The following is a 17,194-nucleotide window of genomic DNA, read 5'->3' on the forward strand; positions in this document are numbered from 1 at the left end:
AATTAATTTTGTTATCTTTCTCTTTAATATTGCTCTAATATTTTAGAAAATCACCAAGTAATAAAATTAAGGTAAATTAATATATTTGCTTTACAACATGGTTAGCAAAAATTAATCTTAATATTTACATTCTACTGAATAAGGACACCATGCAGCAAAATTAGTCACTTCAGTTACCTAGAGTAACCAGAAATGAAAGAACAACATTGAGATCTGAGCGTCACTTCATGAACACAGAAGAAAGCCCCAAAGCTGAAGAGACTTAACGCTCAACTTAGCTTGTAAGGGACCCACCTGTCATTAGCACTAACACTCACATTGCTGGGACCTTAATACAAGCACATTCTTAAACTACCATCAATATTAAATTAAATTTGCTGGAATAACAATCTTTCTAATTCACAGTAAGGAAAAAAATTCTAAAAATGGAATTAAGAATTGAAGTATTATTAAGGAAACTTTCACAAAAAACAAGCCTGGATTTTGTAAATGAGACAACTAGCCATCTTTAGCTTCTTTGCAGTACAAACAGAAAATGTCTTCAGTAAGATCATTACAAAGATAAACCGCTTCTGCCAGAGGAAACAACTTACAGTGTACTCAATGGTCCCTTTAGGTTTCTGAAAAGACATTCGTCTCCCATCTTTCTTGTCAAGAGGCTTCTTCTGGCCAGTGTCTGAAAAGAAGGAAGCAAGACTCCCATTAAACTCATTTTCTTTTCAGAGTAACGCCAACACTATTGGATAGAGCTCAGAGACAGATATCAAATTCACAAACTGACTTAGCCATTATTATTATTATTATTATTAGCTAATAATGTCTGAAAAAGGTACCACTAATCCACACAGGAAAAAGTCTACAGGTCTTAAAGGGTCTTTCCTATGGCCTAATATTAACCTGCTATTTCCTTATTAACACACACCATTAAAGAAGACATATTTTCCCATATAAACATGTTTGGATACTTAATTTCAGAGTCTATGTCAATTATTTTTCATGTTTATCAATAAATATTACTTGAATAATTTATGGTTAGCAACAATAACTACTAGTTTATATTTTGTGTGTCAATCTTCACATGTATTCTTCCTGCAAGAATGGTATATTCTAAATGATTAAACTACCATCCCTATTTAACATATAAAATGAAGATGAAAAACTGAAACACACATTTTTAAAAAGCCTCAAAACTAAATAGGATAATAAACATAGAAAAATACTGTTTACTCCAAATAAAACTATAGTTTTCAATGAAAAATTAGCTCTTCCAAAATTCAAATAATACAGATAATGTATGTTGCGCTGTTCTCCCACTATGGACACTTAACTGACACTTGAACTACACTGGGGTTTATTTAAATATCTAATTAGACAACATAGTTGAGGAATATCTTTTAATTCATTTTTATTTTATGTGTATGAGTGGTTTCCCTGCATGCATGTAAAGTGCACCTGTGTTTTGCAATGCCCAGGAAGACCAGAAGAGGGCATCAGATGCCCTGGAACTGGAATTAAAGTTATTGCCTGCCACGTGGGTGCTAGGAACTGAACCCAGGTCCTCTGTGAGAGCAGTCAGTACTCTTAATGGCTGAGTCATCTCTTCAGCCCCAGATGAAAATTTTTAATAAAAATAGTAAACAATAATGTTTGACTTTTCACAAAAGTCAGTTTTGTAACATTTAAAACAAGGCTGTCCTCAAATTTTGCTAACCAAGGCAAATTTAAGTCTGTTATTAAATTTCCAACAACTGTATATCTCCTTCACTGCATCTGATAAGGTTTTTAAACTAGTATCTGTGTTTTTGATCTTTCCCACTAACTACAACCTCCAAAACATGGGTTACTTTGTCCTATAATTTCCATTCAGTACCTAATGATGGCAAGCAGCTAATCTGAATTAATAATGTTCTGAAGCACCAATTTAAATCAGAACTACCATAATTCTTATAAACTGTCACTAGTTTTCCATAAAGAAAAGTTAGACAAAATGAGATGGCATGCATATGTGCATGTGAACACACACACACACACACACACACACGAATAAATGTTAAAAGACAACCATTTCACACACTACAGTGGTAGGGAAAAGGTGTGTACACATACAGACAGACATAGCCTTACTTTTTCATATCTTGACAGTTTAAAAAATTGAATCTGAGGGGGGCATTAAACATGGGCAAAAGACAGGATCAGGGAATTCAGAGAATGTAAAAATTCCCCTTAACTATGTTTTTTAATGTTTAGTTTTACTGATAACTAGTGAAATGTACATTTAAACCACATTTCTCACATAACAAATTTGTTTAAAAAAATCAAATCCCTAACCACACACTGGCTCCTGTTCTGAACAAGAATGTAGATTTCCCTATCAATATTCTCTTATCCCTCCATCATGTAACTTAAATACAAAGCTGCTTATCTGGATGAGAATATAAAACAAACTATTTTAGAATCACACTGTTTTAAATAGCAATTTACTTCTGCTTTTTCACACATGGCCGACAGAGGGAGCCAAAACACACTTCATCATTTTGCAACCTGAACTTAAGCAATGCAAAGATTCAGATCATCGTTGACTAATAACCATTCTCCGTAAATGATTTCTAGTATCAGTGACCCATGGTTATTTTGTTTAATTCAGGTTATGTGCTCCTTATTCAACAGGAATATGTTGCTGATTTTTTTTTTCTTTTGTCAACTTAGCAACAAAATCACAAGTTTTAGAACATTTTGGATTTTTTATTAGGGACACTCAAACTGTTGTAGCTTTTCAACCGGTGCTTCATAACATCCCAAAATTAATGAACTATTTCATCACAAGCATCAACACTAACATTTTTAAGTACTCACCATGGAATACAGTTTGAGGCAAGAAATCTAATATAGCCAGCTTTATACAGTTTAACTGAGCTATTTACCTTAATAGTTTAAAAACAAAATATTTTTAAAATTTCATATTAAAAGCAGTTCTAAATTTTAATTTTCAGCAATAACTATTATTCATAAATATAAATGACAGAACACGATGAAGTAAACCTTTATTCCAATCAATACAAAAATACAATCACATAATCACAATATCTGAGAATCAAAAATAATCACCTGTGACGTAGTCCATACTCTTCCTGGGCAATTTTACAACATGACCAACAAACACGAATTTAGAACAAGAATAGAGAGAAAGAACCCTATTTTTCCCCTCACAAAGTTTACTGTTATTTAGAAATATATTCAATTGTGGTTTATATAATAATCATTAACATTCAACATGTGTCCAGTACATGCACTGTCTGAAGGCCTACATCTACTACAGAATCTAATTCGCTGATTCTATGAGATAGCTATTATTTCCATTTTATAACTGGAGGACAGGGACATTAATAGCAATTATACAGTGATGGTATTCAAAGTCAGCCAAATGAACCTGTGCTCATTAACAGCTCTGCTATCTATGTAAAACCACTCCCTACAATATTAGCTTCATGAGGGCAAAGGGCATCTTAGTTCTCACCACTATATTATCAGTGGTCCTCAATCAGGGATAATTTTTGTTCCCTTCCAGAGGGAAATGTCAAAGACAACAATGGTAAACATTTTTTTCCAGAATATTTCAAAGGATGATGCCAGGCTATCATTGTCTGCAAAGGACCTTCACATACTGTTACTGTAGGTCATTTTGTCTCTTAAAGTAAGACACCACATGTCCATAGTTTTGGCCTGTTCTGAAATGGGGGGTAGGGGATGGAATGGGTCCCCTAGAGGGTTCTTAGTCTCATAGACTCATACATAAAAGAATTGAAGAATGGACCCAAATGGCAGAAAGTGGACAGACTTATGGAGACCTACATGACTGTGGCTAGTCAGAAGCTCTTCAGAATTCTGCTTTACAAGGCAGGATTCCAGGCAGGAAAAAATTCGCTACCTTATTAATGCACCAGGTATTCTGGCCATCTACTTAGCATAACTTAAGGTGAACCTGCCTTGCTAGGGGTGGTTCTATCACCAGGTGATTGACCAGTGAGACTGGAAGGGTGGGTCCTCCAACACAGACTAGGGATTTTATAGTTTTGACTAGTTAAACGTGGGGGTTTTTGCTACTCTAAAATTCCCCCCTCTGAAGAGGTAATCCTAAAATCTTTTAGGAATTAGGTAAAAGCGCCCAAATTCTATAGATCAAATCGCGGCCTGGGTTACTGGAATCTAGTAGACAGGGTCATGGCTATAGCTCAGCATCCTACAGAGCAAGCCCAGTCACTGTAACAGACTCCTCAGCTCCAAAATGTCAATACTGCTGACACTGAGAAGCCTGGAGACAAATGCAGCACACACTCTTGGGCATCCAATAAATATCTTATAAATAAAAAACTTTCCGTGAAATACAATAATCTTGTATTGTGGAAGGACCCAGGGACTGTATGGCACCAATAGCAGAAACTGAAACTTAAAATATGTAACTTAAAGCATAAATCCCCATTTAAGCTGAATCTTAGAAGCTTTGTTAGGGTGGGTTTTAGTAACTCACCCAAATTATTTTCAGATTTCTAATTTCTTTCTTACCCCAGTGTTATTTAGAAAATAACAATTGGCCAAAAAAGACAATTTTTTTTGTTACTGGTTTATAGCTATTCTGCAGTAAAATAAAATACTCTAAATGAGTTTGAAGCTTTGAAATGTGTTTAAACTTGCTGTGACTATGCATGAATTTAGCAGCAAATGCTTCAAATGTGCTTGAAAATAAATATATCCTCCTTGGGGCAGGAGAGATAGCTCAGTGGGTAAGAGCATTGACTGCACTTGCAGAGGACTCAAGTTCAGTTCCTAGCACCCATATGGCAGCTAACAATGTCCTAGACTGTAATTCCAGGGGATCCAATGCCCTCTTCTGACTCCAGGAGTACTGCATGACACAGGTGCACTCACATACATGCAGGCAATACACTCACACACATAAAAATAAACTATTTTAGAAAATGAAGCATCCTCTGCCTGTGGGTTGTGTGTTTTTTATGTATCTCTCTATCCTAGAGGCTAAGTCGCTAGCTGTGCTGTTCAAATGATCCATATGTAAACTTATTTACTTTCTCTTACTGATGCAAGCCATTCAAATCTCTCATGATGACTCTGGGTTATTTGGTTTTCTACAGCTCTCTCTAATTGGTTTCCTTATTTTGAGACCATATCAAGTAGTGCATACAGAGAACTCCTCTATCTTCTGCTTTAAACTCTGCTTTGCTTCGTATCACTGAACCAGCTTACCTGTCATTAGCTCTGTCTTGTCTCTCCCCCACCTTCTGTGCTGGTGTGCTCTGGCTATGTCTCTGAGTTCTCTGTGATTATTTGCTCTGTGTTCTATGGGCCTGGCTCTTCCTGCTAGCCTTATCTCTTTCCTTGGCTTCTCCTAATTACTATTTACTGCTATTTCACTTCCTGCAGTTAATGTGGTCAACCTAGAAATTACAGCCCAAATTACTGACTTACCAGCTTAACACTAAGTGGAGCTTTTATTCTCTTCCTGAAAACGCAAGGATGTTAAAAGAAAATGTCACTGCCAAGACTTATATCCAATATTTTGCTACATATTTGAATTGCATGTGTGTGTATATAAATCATGAAAAATTATTACATTCATTACATGCACAGAAATTACATACATTATTACAGGTAACATTTAGTTCTGTCTTCATATTTATTATTTTTACTCTATCTTAGGGCAACTTTCCAGGTCACAGACTTCTAAGTTGGAAGGTATTTTAACACTTTATAAACATTTAAACCCCCAGATCTGCAGTTTCTACTAGACCCAGGGGAAAACTGGGGTCAACTTTAATGTCACATCACTCAAGGAACTATATCTTCCGGTTGACATAGGGTTGTTTCTGTTTGTTTTGCTTTAGTGTAGTGTGGAAGTTCAGAGGGAGGCTTGACTCTGTCAATTAAAGCCTCTCCTTAGTTTCGAGTTTTCAGCTATCCTCTTTAACGCTTTGCCTGATTCTGTGTTCTCCTTCAGGGAGTCCAATATACAAATTAGAACTCAAGTCATCCTGCATTAAGCATACACTCTCATACACTTTCCATAATTTTGCCCTTTTATTCTAGATATTTTCTTCTGATTTATCTTCTATTCACTCTTTGTGTTAACTTGATTTATTTGTTTATTTTATGTGTATGAGAGTATTGCCTGCATGTACGTAAGTGCACCCATGTCCTACAGTGTCTCCTACAGAGACCAAAAGAGGGTGTTGGATTTCCTGGAACTAGAGCTACAGGAGGCTGTTAATATCATGTGGTGCTGGGATTCGAAGCCAGGTCCTCTGCAGGAACAGACAGTGCGCTTAATCGCTGGGCCATCTCTCTAGTCCCTTAAATTGATTTTAAATTCATGCATAAAGGTTCTCATTTGGGGGATTATATTTTTTCAGTAGAATTTTTTTTTTTAACTTCTCATCTTTCTAAAATAGTCTTTAATTACCTGGAAAGTGACTACATAGCTATCTAAAATTGGATAGTCAAAACTATAGAGTTTTCCTGTGGTTTAAATGTACTATCTTTTTTGTAATGTGTCTTGACATGTAACTAATTGTACTTTGTGTGAATCGGAAAATTGGCAAACTCTAATGGAAATAATTTGGCACATAGAAAGCTGTATTCCTCAGAGGATTGTTTGCTTCCTTCAAGTGACTTAATAGCAGGTATTTTTAAGAAAATTGCAGAAATTTTGATCTGGAGCTAAATGATTGTCCAAAGAGAACCTAATTACTTCAGTTTAACTTTTTTTCTGTACAGTGCTGTGGATTGAATCCAAAGGTTTATTATGCCAAGAACATGTCTACTACTGACCTATGGCCCCAATTCCTACTTTCTCCAAATGACACAGTATTTGGGGACACAAAGTGAGAGGAATTCTCCAGGGCTACCTCTCCCCCGTGGCTGACCTTCTGTCCGTGACTCCTTAAACCCAGAGGGTGTCAAATGCAGTGCACTCGCTCATTTGCTATTTCTACAATCAATACTTCCCAAAGTGGGAAAAAGCAGTCTTGAAGTGGAGCCGTCACCTAAGGCTTGTTTCCTCACTCAGACTCCATTCAGGTCATTTTAGTTAGCTATCAGATGCTGACATCCTCTTGAAAAGCAGTCCGGATTATCTAGCTTGTTGCTAACAGATTCAGAAGTCCTGGAAGATTTTAAGGAGAGAACTGAAGTATCAGATCTTTAAAACAATCATTTTGGCAACAGAATGGGAAAGACAAACTGAAGAAAGTAAGCCTGGAAATCAACAATGAAAATGTCAGATCTAGTTTCATGCCCTGAAAGATGTCTTTATAATCTCTTGTTATAAGAGATTGTTAGAATTTTATTAGTTTCAGATAAAAATGTTGACAAGTTAAAAAATATTGAAATGGAAATATTTTCTAGCACACATTTGAAAGCACTTTAAAATTTTCTTCTCAACAACAAAAAAAGACATGCTGAGTACAGCTTTTCTGATGAATGGGTTCCACAGTGGAGGAAACTGCCTCTATTTCCAACCTTTCTCTCACTGTCTCACTGTTGGCTCCTTAACCACAGTCGATACGAAAACAAAGTCCTGCAATTTTCCTTCAACTCTGTATCCACTCTCTTCTAATGTGATCCTCTATCACCCTTTCTCCTTCTTTTAATAGTTGAACTTAGAGAACCTACTTTCTTATCACCTCCTATTGATTCTACAGAGCAATGAAATTTGGTCTCTCTTAACGGGGTCAGTACGCCTGGAAGAAATAAACTGATGTGGAGTATTTGATGTCTTTTTTTCCCATTTTTATTTTACTTAATCTTGTGAACATTCTACTAATTCCCTCTGCATACTCCTCTTTCCATTTATTTGGAAACACCTTGCTCTCCACTTTTCATCTTCTATTATTAATGCTCCCCTCTATCTAGACTTTAAATGTTAGTATGTACCCAAGGGCTTTTTTGATAGTCCAAATCTAAGTGAAAGGGTTCACGGTGTTAAGTTTGCTATTGCTATTTAAAGTATATTTCATATCCAACAGCTTTTCAAGACCTAGGAAAGTGTGAATGTGGAGCATCAGGCTTTATATCACACCCACTGATTCACTATTAGCCAGCAAGGACAATGCTGGAGAAACATTATTAATGGAGTTTCAGAAGAGATCAAGCTTACATCATAGTAACTGATGGAAAATGGGCTTCCCTAAATAACTTCCCACTCCTGGAAGTTAACATTAACAGTTATCAAATCCCTGTCAATTTATTTCCTAAATTAGCCATTGCAATAGGGCATCTTTGTTAAGTATCTTGTATCTCTCCCTGTGAGAAATATAAACTTGAAATTTCTATTTTGTCAGACACAATCATAACTTCCTCAGTCCAAAGGAAAAAGGTCAAAAAATGATCCGTCTTCCACTTAGAATAACTTAGCGCTGACATTACATTTATTAGCATTCTTTTTCCTATATCTCAAACCACAGATGTCCCCAACATAGGTCGTTCCAACAACATGAACACTCTACACACATACACTCACAAACACATGCACACACAATCACACAAATATATTCCCATTTCTATTGCTGGTTAAATTACTGTACATGAAACAGTGAAGGATTATTCAATAATCCATGCATGAAAAGCAAATCACTTACTAGAGGAAAAAGTGAGCACTCTGGATTGTATGTCTATGAAAACATCATTTGGTACAAGACCTAAATTATGTCAGCCATATCAAAATAAGGACCCCAGAAATGAAGAACACATAATTAAAAAAAATCTAGTGAACCATAATGAATTATAAAAATGGGTTGGTAAAAATCTGTAAATGCTGTAAACACACAAAATGTAAAAATAACAATGGGTAAATATCAGGGCATAAAAACAAAAAAAGGAATCTTACACTGCTCCTCTCCTACCAATCAATGCACGCTGAACATGTCCCACATGCTTTTCCAACTCCACTCCCCTTCTGGAGGGGTTTTTATCCACCTTTTACTTTTTTGTGTTTGTATGGCATATGTGATATATATCTCACATACACATGGGGGAGTGCAAGCAGGTGTGCATACACACGTGTGCACATGTATGTAGAGGCCAGAGGTTAACCTTAGGCGTAGTTTACCTTGGTTTTTAGGACAGGGTTTCTCAATGATCCTAAAACTTACTAACTGACTAGACTGGCTGTCCAATGAGCTCTAGGGATTCACCACTCTCTGCCCCACAGACCTGAGGATACAGATGTGCTATCACACTCAGCCTTTACATACGTGCCTGGGATTTGAACTCATACTTGTGTGGCACCCATGTTACTAACTGAGCCATCTCCCCAGGCCCCCACTTCTATTTTCAACTTTACTGAGTTACTTCGTTGGGATATAGCTCTAGTATTTCCTATGGAGTTATGTTTTTAAACAATATAGAGTATGAACAGGGTTTTTTCTTATATTCAAAAGGCTGTTCATTCCATTTACATTTATTAATCTGATTTCTTTAGTCTGAGGTCTATGTTTTACTTTATATTTTATGCTTTTAATTTTTGCTTTTTTATATTTTCTATGTGATCTGGGTTTCCTGTTCTTTTATGTGACTTTATGTTTGCAACAAATTTTTAGTTTTAAATTTAAAAAAAAAGTGAAACAGGATCATGCTTTGGAATCTGCTTAACTTCAGACATACCTTCTAGGGGTTAATTTCTTATGAAGTAAGCACGATCTTTCATTCCGCTCTTCCCTTTCTAACCAGCCATCATTCCATACTTATTTACACACAAGAGATGCCAGCAGTCACACTTATTCTAAAAATAATGTCTCAGTGGTTGGATTAAGTTAACTTCCAAAGTTTAAATTTTCAGAATGTGTAACTTCTTCAGATTAGTTCCACCCTCCCTCCCCCACAAAAAACATCAATTTTTGTCTTATAAGTGGCCTTCTGAAATCCAGTTTGGAACTCTAAGTCAATTTAACAGTTAACAGGATATTCTACCCAGCCCCGCCCCAGCCCCAGACTAATCACCTTCTACATCTGATCAGGTTTCTTCATCCTCCAGAGTTCTCTGTGAGGTCTATCTATCTCCCTTAGTGATTACTACTATTCACCACCCTACTTCCACCCTACTCTGTTTATGGACTCCCACTTAGCCCTGCTATATGTGTAAAGAAGCAAAATCCACTACCATGATCTGAAAGCTATGCAATGATCCTAAATAAGGTTTCTAATCATGCCTGAACAAGTATTTTTGAATAATTTTTCCTTTAACACCATATTTACTGAATTTAGTGTTTGTGACTATAGAGGTATATGTTTCAGTTACCACCAACAACTATAGACTGAAAATACTAAATAAAAAATACCACTGTAGGTGCAGAATCTGGAACCTAAAATCCTCATATTTTAAGTGCTCATTTGCCACTTTTGCTTAATGGCTACTACACTGGATGGTGCAAATACAACAAAGCATTTCTATCATCATAGAAAATTCTATTGAGTCTCTGATCTCCATTGATACTTGTACTCACATGCACATACCCTCACTCCCCACCACATACACAAAATTATAAATAAGTCTTAAAAAAGGAAATTTTTAAAAAAATGAAATCTTAAATGTAGAGGCTTCACTACATAGTCTAAAATCTGTAAGCTTAGAAGACTCTAAGCCCCAAGCCCTTCCATTCAGACAGACCATGAGCTAGCCACATACCTGGACTGTTTTGTCTGTCTACAGAACTGCTTCTACAAACATTTTAGCTGCACCATTACCACTGACTACATGAATGAAAGGTGCTTTTGAAAAGGCTTTTCACTTAACACTTCAAGTGTTAGGACCTGAGTTTGTATCCCCAGAACCCATAGAAAAGCCAGGTAGTTGTGGCAGCCTATTAGTAATTCTATCCAGTAAGAAGCGGACAGAGGAGATCCCAGAGCAAGCTGGCTAGCCAGACTAGCAGAAACTATGCGCTTTGAGCTCAGAAGGACACCCTGCCTCAATGTATGAGGTAGAGAGCCACGAGGAAGACACCCAACATCACTCTTGCATCGCCACACTCCGTGGCACACAAATGTTGCACACACTGCCAAACATGCATACAGGCAGGCACACATACCACACACAAATACATATGCTAAAAGGAGTTTTTAAAATTGGAATCTATACTTACAAAGATGGCGAGGGTTGCTTTTTGGTGGTTTTTTGTTTGCTTTGCTCTATTACAGAGTTCTGTGAGATATTTTCTCTTTATTCATAAAATAATAGCTATGTTTATCCTGAATGCCTAATCAGAAGATTTATCTTATCTCAGGAATACTGATTTATTTCATACCACTTTTTTCTCTTTTCATTGACTACTAGAAAACAAAAAAAAATACTTGGTCTCTGACATTTGTACTTGATCTTAAAGCATGTTATTCCCTTTCTTGGACTAGTACCAATCATTGACTAAAATTTGTTAGAGTCTCCTAATGATAAGTCTGCTGGTGACCATAAAAGGAGCTTTTTGGAGTCCCCTTTTATCTTGCAGTATCACTTTCCACAATTTCAGTTATCCACTGCCAATTATAATGTGAAAATATTAAATGAAAAATTCCAGAACTATTTAATGAAGTATTAATTTCATATTTTAGGAAGCATGAAGATATTCATGTCACCACCCTGCCCCAAATGTATTCTCATTGTTCAGTGTATCTACCACATATGTACTACTCACCCAAGAGTCACTGGGTGGCATCTAGATAACCAGATCAGCTAATACAGTACTGTAGTTACTGTGTTCAAGTAAACCTTGTTTGATTTAATAATGGCCTTAAAATGCAAGAGCAGCCAAAAAGAATGTTGGCTGGGACTGGTAGCATTTTTTCCTTCCTTCCTTCCTTCCTTCCTTCCTTCCTTCCTTCCTTCCTTCCTTCCTTCCTTCCTTTTTTCCTCCATATATTCTAATGGTTTTGAAAGTGAACCAGTAACACTAATATCAATCTTAGAGTTTTCATTCAGCATATAGGATTTTGTCAGCGGAAAAACAAAACAGAACGAATCATAGGATTTATTTCAATGACCTTGTAGTTCAAATCTTAGTCCAATGCAACTTTTTGTTTTGTTCCTAAATTAAGGAACCTAATAGCTTTGTGAACCTTTCTAATTCAGCTAAACATTCAAATACAAAATTCAATGACTATTTCAACAAGTAGAGAGACAAACCAAATTACCCAGGTTAAAAAAAAGAAACTAATTAAAACAAAAACAAAACCAATGAAGACAATGACTCAGTTTAAGTAATATTAAACAGTGATGACACAAAAAATAATTTATGGTTAAAAACTTTTGATCCCATTTTATTTCATTGTTCATAAACTGCATAAACTGTACACATACATGTAATGCTAACTTATGTCACAAAGCAGAATGGCTTAATGTCCAGTTCAACAATTTGCAGCTGAAGTCTTACCAGTATTAAAGACACTTAAGGCTGACTATGGAAGCTGGCAGACCTGCGGGCTACTGTGGTTAGCACTTGTATGAGCGAGGGTGGCCGTTTTAGCCAATTGGCTCAATCAATACTTTCACCACCGACTGCTCCCCTCTACTATCTGTCACCTTCCTGCCCCAGAGTGAAGGAAAAAAACAAGATGGAACCATGAGCTTGCATCCATGTCTTCTCACACACCCTCAACAGAGGAGTTATGTGTTAGAGATGAGTCAGTGAAGATTGAGAGGTAAACCACACACCTCTTCCACTCCAAATTTAAACTGGCATAGGAATTAGGGTAAGAAGAAGGATGGGAGCTGCAAAGTAAATCTGAGGCTGATTTGTTTGTTCTGTATGGTTAGCGATGGAGCTCAGGGCCTTGGGTTTACTAGTTACATACTTTACCACTGAGCTACATCTCTACTTTGAGATTGAAATTTTAAAATAAGGAGACGTAAATTACTTGGATAATTTTTTAGCTATCAAAGGGTAAATGAAAATTAAATGCTGGTACTTAAAGGGCTCTTGTCATCAACTGGGAAAATACAGCTGACATAACATAGCTCAAACCAGTGTGTCCCTGGATAGGACTCCTATATTGACCTCACCCAGGACTTGAGGTTTGTGCACTAACAGAAGGAAACAGAGGCTTTCAGGCTACTGGGAACTTGCTCATATAAACTTACAACAATGGTGACAGCATGCACAAGACTCATGACAACTCAAATAAACAAAAACCCAGCATAGAATGAGGGAAATGTGCAGCAGGCCCCAACCCTAGCTATTGGCAGCTGATTACTGCTATAGGGGGATTTGATCTTCTTTGAGGGAAAGACTCTGGATAGACTGACTGGACTCTAGTGGATGAACTTGCACTAAGGTGACAGAAAGCATGAAATCTGGTGGGGGGAGCTTTGGGGAAGGGCAGATGGGAGAGGGGGAACCTAATTTGATTAAGATCTATTATATGAAATGCACAAAACTCAATTAAAACAGTTTTTAAAACAACAGTTCTGACAAAAACATGTTTTCATGATTATATTAAAATAATTTCAAATTCTAAACCAGTCAAATCCACTGATATTTACTTACTACAATACGATTCAGTAAATATTCTTAAGGTCTATAACCATGTAGGCTATGGTCCCAACTCCAAAAAACAGTAATTAAGGTATTTTTTAAAAATCAAATCTTGGGGCTGGAAAGATGGCTCAGTGATTTAGAACACTGACTGTTCTTGCAGAAGACCTGGGTTTGAATCCCAGCACCCACATGGTAGCTAACAACTGTCTGTAACTCCAGTTCCAGGGGATCTGACGGCCTCTTTTGACCTCCGCGGGCATTGCACGACACGGGTGCACTTACCTACATGCAGGCAATATACGCATACACATAGAGTAAAAATAATAAAATATTTTTTAAAAAACCAACTGTTAAGTAGGATCATGTATTTCTTTTGGAGCTGTCATTAACTACAGGGCAACTGTGTGATAATCTCCTTATAGTGTTAAATCTCAGTTACGATTTTCCTGAGGGGACTACAATTAGGAAGCCAGCAAAGACCAAAAGCTGGCAAAAGTGAAAGGAGCCACTTCCAGAGGGGAAAAAGCAGCAAGCTGCCCAGTAAGTGGCTTGTTTGCAGAAAGGGTAAAATTAAAGCATGTGACCAAAACTTTCTCTAGTCTATTGATAAACTGCCAATGTGAAACAATTTCTATCAACATTATTAAAGAAATGAAAGAAAGAACAAGATCTCCAACAACACATAGCTTCCAGAATGAGACACTACAAGCAAGAAGTGCTTGTCACAGGAAACGTTGGTAAGACAGTCAGGAAGACAGACAGCTGAAAACATAAGCAGCTGTTAGAACAAAACAAAACAAAACCTGAACGGGCAGCAGAAATCCTTCAAACAGGTTGACAGATATTCAGATACATTCACTCTAAAGGACAGAACTGCAAGAAACTCTAGAGCCCAAACCCAACTGGACGGCTGCCATAAGGAAAATTCTCATTATAAGCAAAGACTGGTTTAGAAACCTTAAAAGAACCACATATACAGTTTGCCTCTCAAAATCAGGAAAACTTGGGATGCTATGCTTACTTTGCTTATTTTAACTACTGCAGAAAATAATCAAAATTTGGTGGGACACTTATTTCTTGAACTGTCTTCATCACTCATTGTGTCATAACTTCACAGACATGCTGTGCTTTTACTACTAGTTATTTCCTAGCCTTCCCACCCACCATTTTCACTAGCTCTGTTCTATATGATGCAGTTCTAGAACTAAGAACCACTGAGTTTATTCCAACCTCATTTACAAACAAGGAAATGTAGGCCCAAAGAGATAAGTAACTTGTTCAAATTTGATCAGGAAGTTATGGGTAGGATGAGCCCACCCACTTACTGTGGTCATACCTCTATGACATCGTAAGGCTCTACCTTTGAGATTTGGGGCAACTGGAATAGTAAAAAGAATGCACAGTAGTCCCCAAGGCAGTTTCAACAGAAGAGTTTGTACAGCTTAGAAGTGGCAACTCTTTAGAAAAGTGTCACACATAGCCCTGTGCTCAGCGTATGCTTATATAGAAAAATCTGGCTGTGTATGTTTGGGCTTATCTATTAAGATACCAATTCTATTCCTTCCTGCTTAAATGATTTCACATGTTTCAGAATTTTCTATCTAGAGGCTTGTCAAATATTAACTGGTTTCAATTAGGAAATGGAAATTTCATTTTTGAAATTTTCACTCCAGTATTATCAAGTACCAGTCCTCATCCCTGGTGTCAAATTTAATGGCATTCCGAATCCACTCAATAACTCTCAAAATTACTTCCTTGTTTTTTTGTTTTCTAATTATGAAAATAAGAAAATGGGAATTCTATTTCTATATAATTCAAAGCAGGTAGTGAGGGAGAGGGGAAGTATTCTAAAGAGTCACACTGAAGTAAAATTGTAATGGTCCATTTTCTTCCAAGAGTAAGCTACATATGTACACACAAAGACTTCACTGCTTCCAAATGAATGGTAGTGTGGGGTTAGGAATACATTTTACAAATTTTGTACTCTATTTTTGAAACTCTTAAATGTTCATATATTTTCCCCCATAATCCCCAAATACATATTATAAACGACCGTAGGAAACAGTGGAAAAGTTACCATACACATTACACTAAAATATCTCTAACATCACTTTACACTGCTGTTAGGTATCACTATCATGATCTAATTGTTTTTAAAGAGCAGTTCAAAGCCATTATGATAAAAGAAAAGTAACACAAAGCTCAATGCAAACAGAGAAAAGTTTGTAGGCTCCGCCTCCTGCAGCAAACAGGCCTTCCGAAACCACAGCAAGCAGGTAGGGGAAGCGATGTCCATGTCCAGGTTCCAACTGTTTTTTGGTTTTTTTTTTTTAACTTTTATTTGTGCTGGGAACCAAACGTCTGTCCTCTGCAAGAGCAGCCGTGCTCGTAAATTCCAACTGTTTTTTTTAAGTTGAGTCCCCACAGGTGGCCAACTTCAGATGAAAAGAGTGACCCTAAGAGAAGCAAAGTAGACGCCGCATTCTGGAAGTCTAAGCCCAAGGACGTCACAACTGCTCCAAGGGAGCAAAGACCCCGGAGACCTGAACTGGAGGCGTGGGCGACAGCAGAGGAAAGCAGGAAAAGCCACTGCGCAGCTGGGAGGAAAGCTGCCCGTAGCTCGGCACATCTGCCCCGCACACCAGCTGGGCTACCCGCCACCCCTCCCCGCACACCTGCCCTGGCCATATACTCCCTTCCGGGCCCCGAAAACCCAGTCCCGCCCACACTCCCCGCCCTCGCCCCGTCTCCCAGGCGCCGCACTCGGGTCCAGGGCCCTCGCACTCAAACCCGGCCCCGCCTCCAAGGCCCCGGCCCGTACCCCAGTCCCCAATCCCGCACCCTCGTCCCCAACCCCGCACTGCCGTCCGGGCCCGCACACTCGAACCCGGCTCGCACTCCCATCCCCAGCCTCGCACCCTGGTCCCCAACCCAGCACCCCGGTCCCCAACCCCGCACCCCGTCCCCAACCCCGCACTCCCGTCCAGGCCCGCACACCTGCCCGCGCCCCTCTGCGAGGCGCCGCCTCCCTGTCCCCGACGGGAGGGAGGGAGGCGAAGGAACGGCGTGCTCACCGGGTCCCTCGGGGCTGGACGGCGCGGGCGGCCGCTGGCTCTGGGGCCCGCAGCCGGAGTCGCCCGGGGCCGGCTCCCTCAGGTAGTCCTCGAAGTGCACCTGCCGGGCTTCGCCGGCGCCGCCGAGCCCCCACAGACGGCTGGCCGTACCCCGCAGCAGCCGCCCGCTCTTCCCGGTGAACGTGGTCAGGTAGTCCATGCCGCCGCCGGCCGCCACGGTCCCCGGCGCCGGAGCCACCTCCCCAGACCCCGGAGCCACCTCCCGAGACCCCGGCCGCCCGCTCCCCAACAGAGCCGACCCCGGCGGCGGCTCCACGCCTCACCGCTGCGGGCGCTGAGCGGCCTGCTTGGGCGGGGCGGGACCATCGGCTCTGCGCCTCAGGGGAGCTCTGGGCTAATAAAGTTTCTGAAAAGTTCTCTTGGTGGCTTCCACGCCCTGACTCCGTCATGACTGAACTTTATTAAGTGCTTCTTCTCTTTTTGGAACGGACCCAGGGTTAGAAATCCCGTGGTCTTTAAAGTGACGTTAACCGGTTCTGTCCGCCCTCCCCCACCCGCCCCGCCGCAGTGGAGCGGGCCTGTCCC

General features: G+C 39.1%; 1 protein-coding gene across 1 annotated transcript in view; it reads right to left on the bottom strand.

The window, feature by feature from the left end:
* The window catches only part of LOC103748760 (oxidation resistance protein 1), a gene marked incomplete in the record, with an annotated part of 105,654 nt that extends 88,729 nt beyond the window's left edge, over positions 1 to 16,925 (bottom strand). Inside the window, 2 exon segments of the mRNA XM_029555214.1 lie at positions 594 to 676; positions 16,610 to 16,925. Of these exon segments, the coding sequence (XP_029411074.1) occupies positions 594 to 676; positions 16,610 to 16,808 (282 nt within the window).
* Positions 16,926 to 17,194: the final 269 nt, after the last annotated feature.

Source organism: Nannospalax galili, unplaced genomic scaffold (assembly GCF_000622305.1).
Source record: "Nannospalax galili isolate Female #2095 unplaced genomic scaffold, S.galili_v1.0 scaffold284, whole genome shotgun sequence".
In the NCBI taxonomy this organism is placed as follows: domain Eukaryota; kingdom Metazoa; phylum Chordata; class Mammalia; order Rodentia; family Spalacidae; genus Nannospalax; species Nannospalax galili.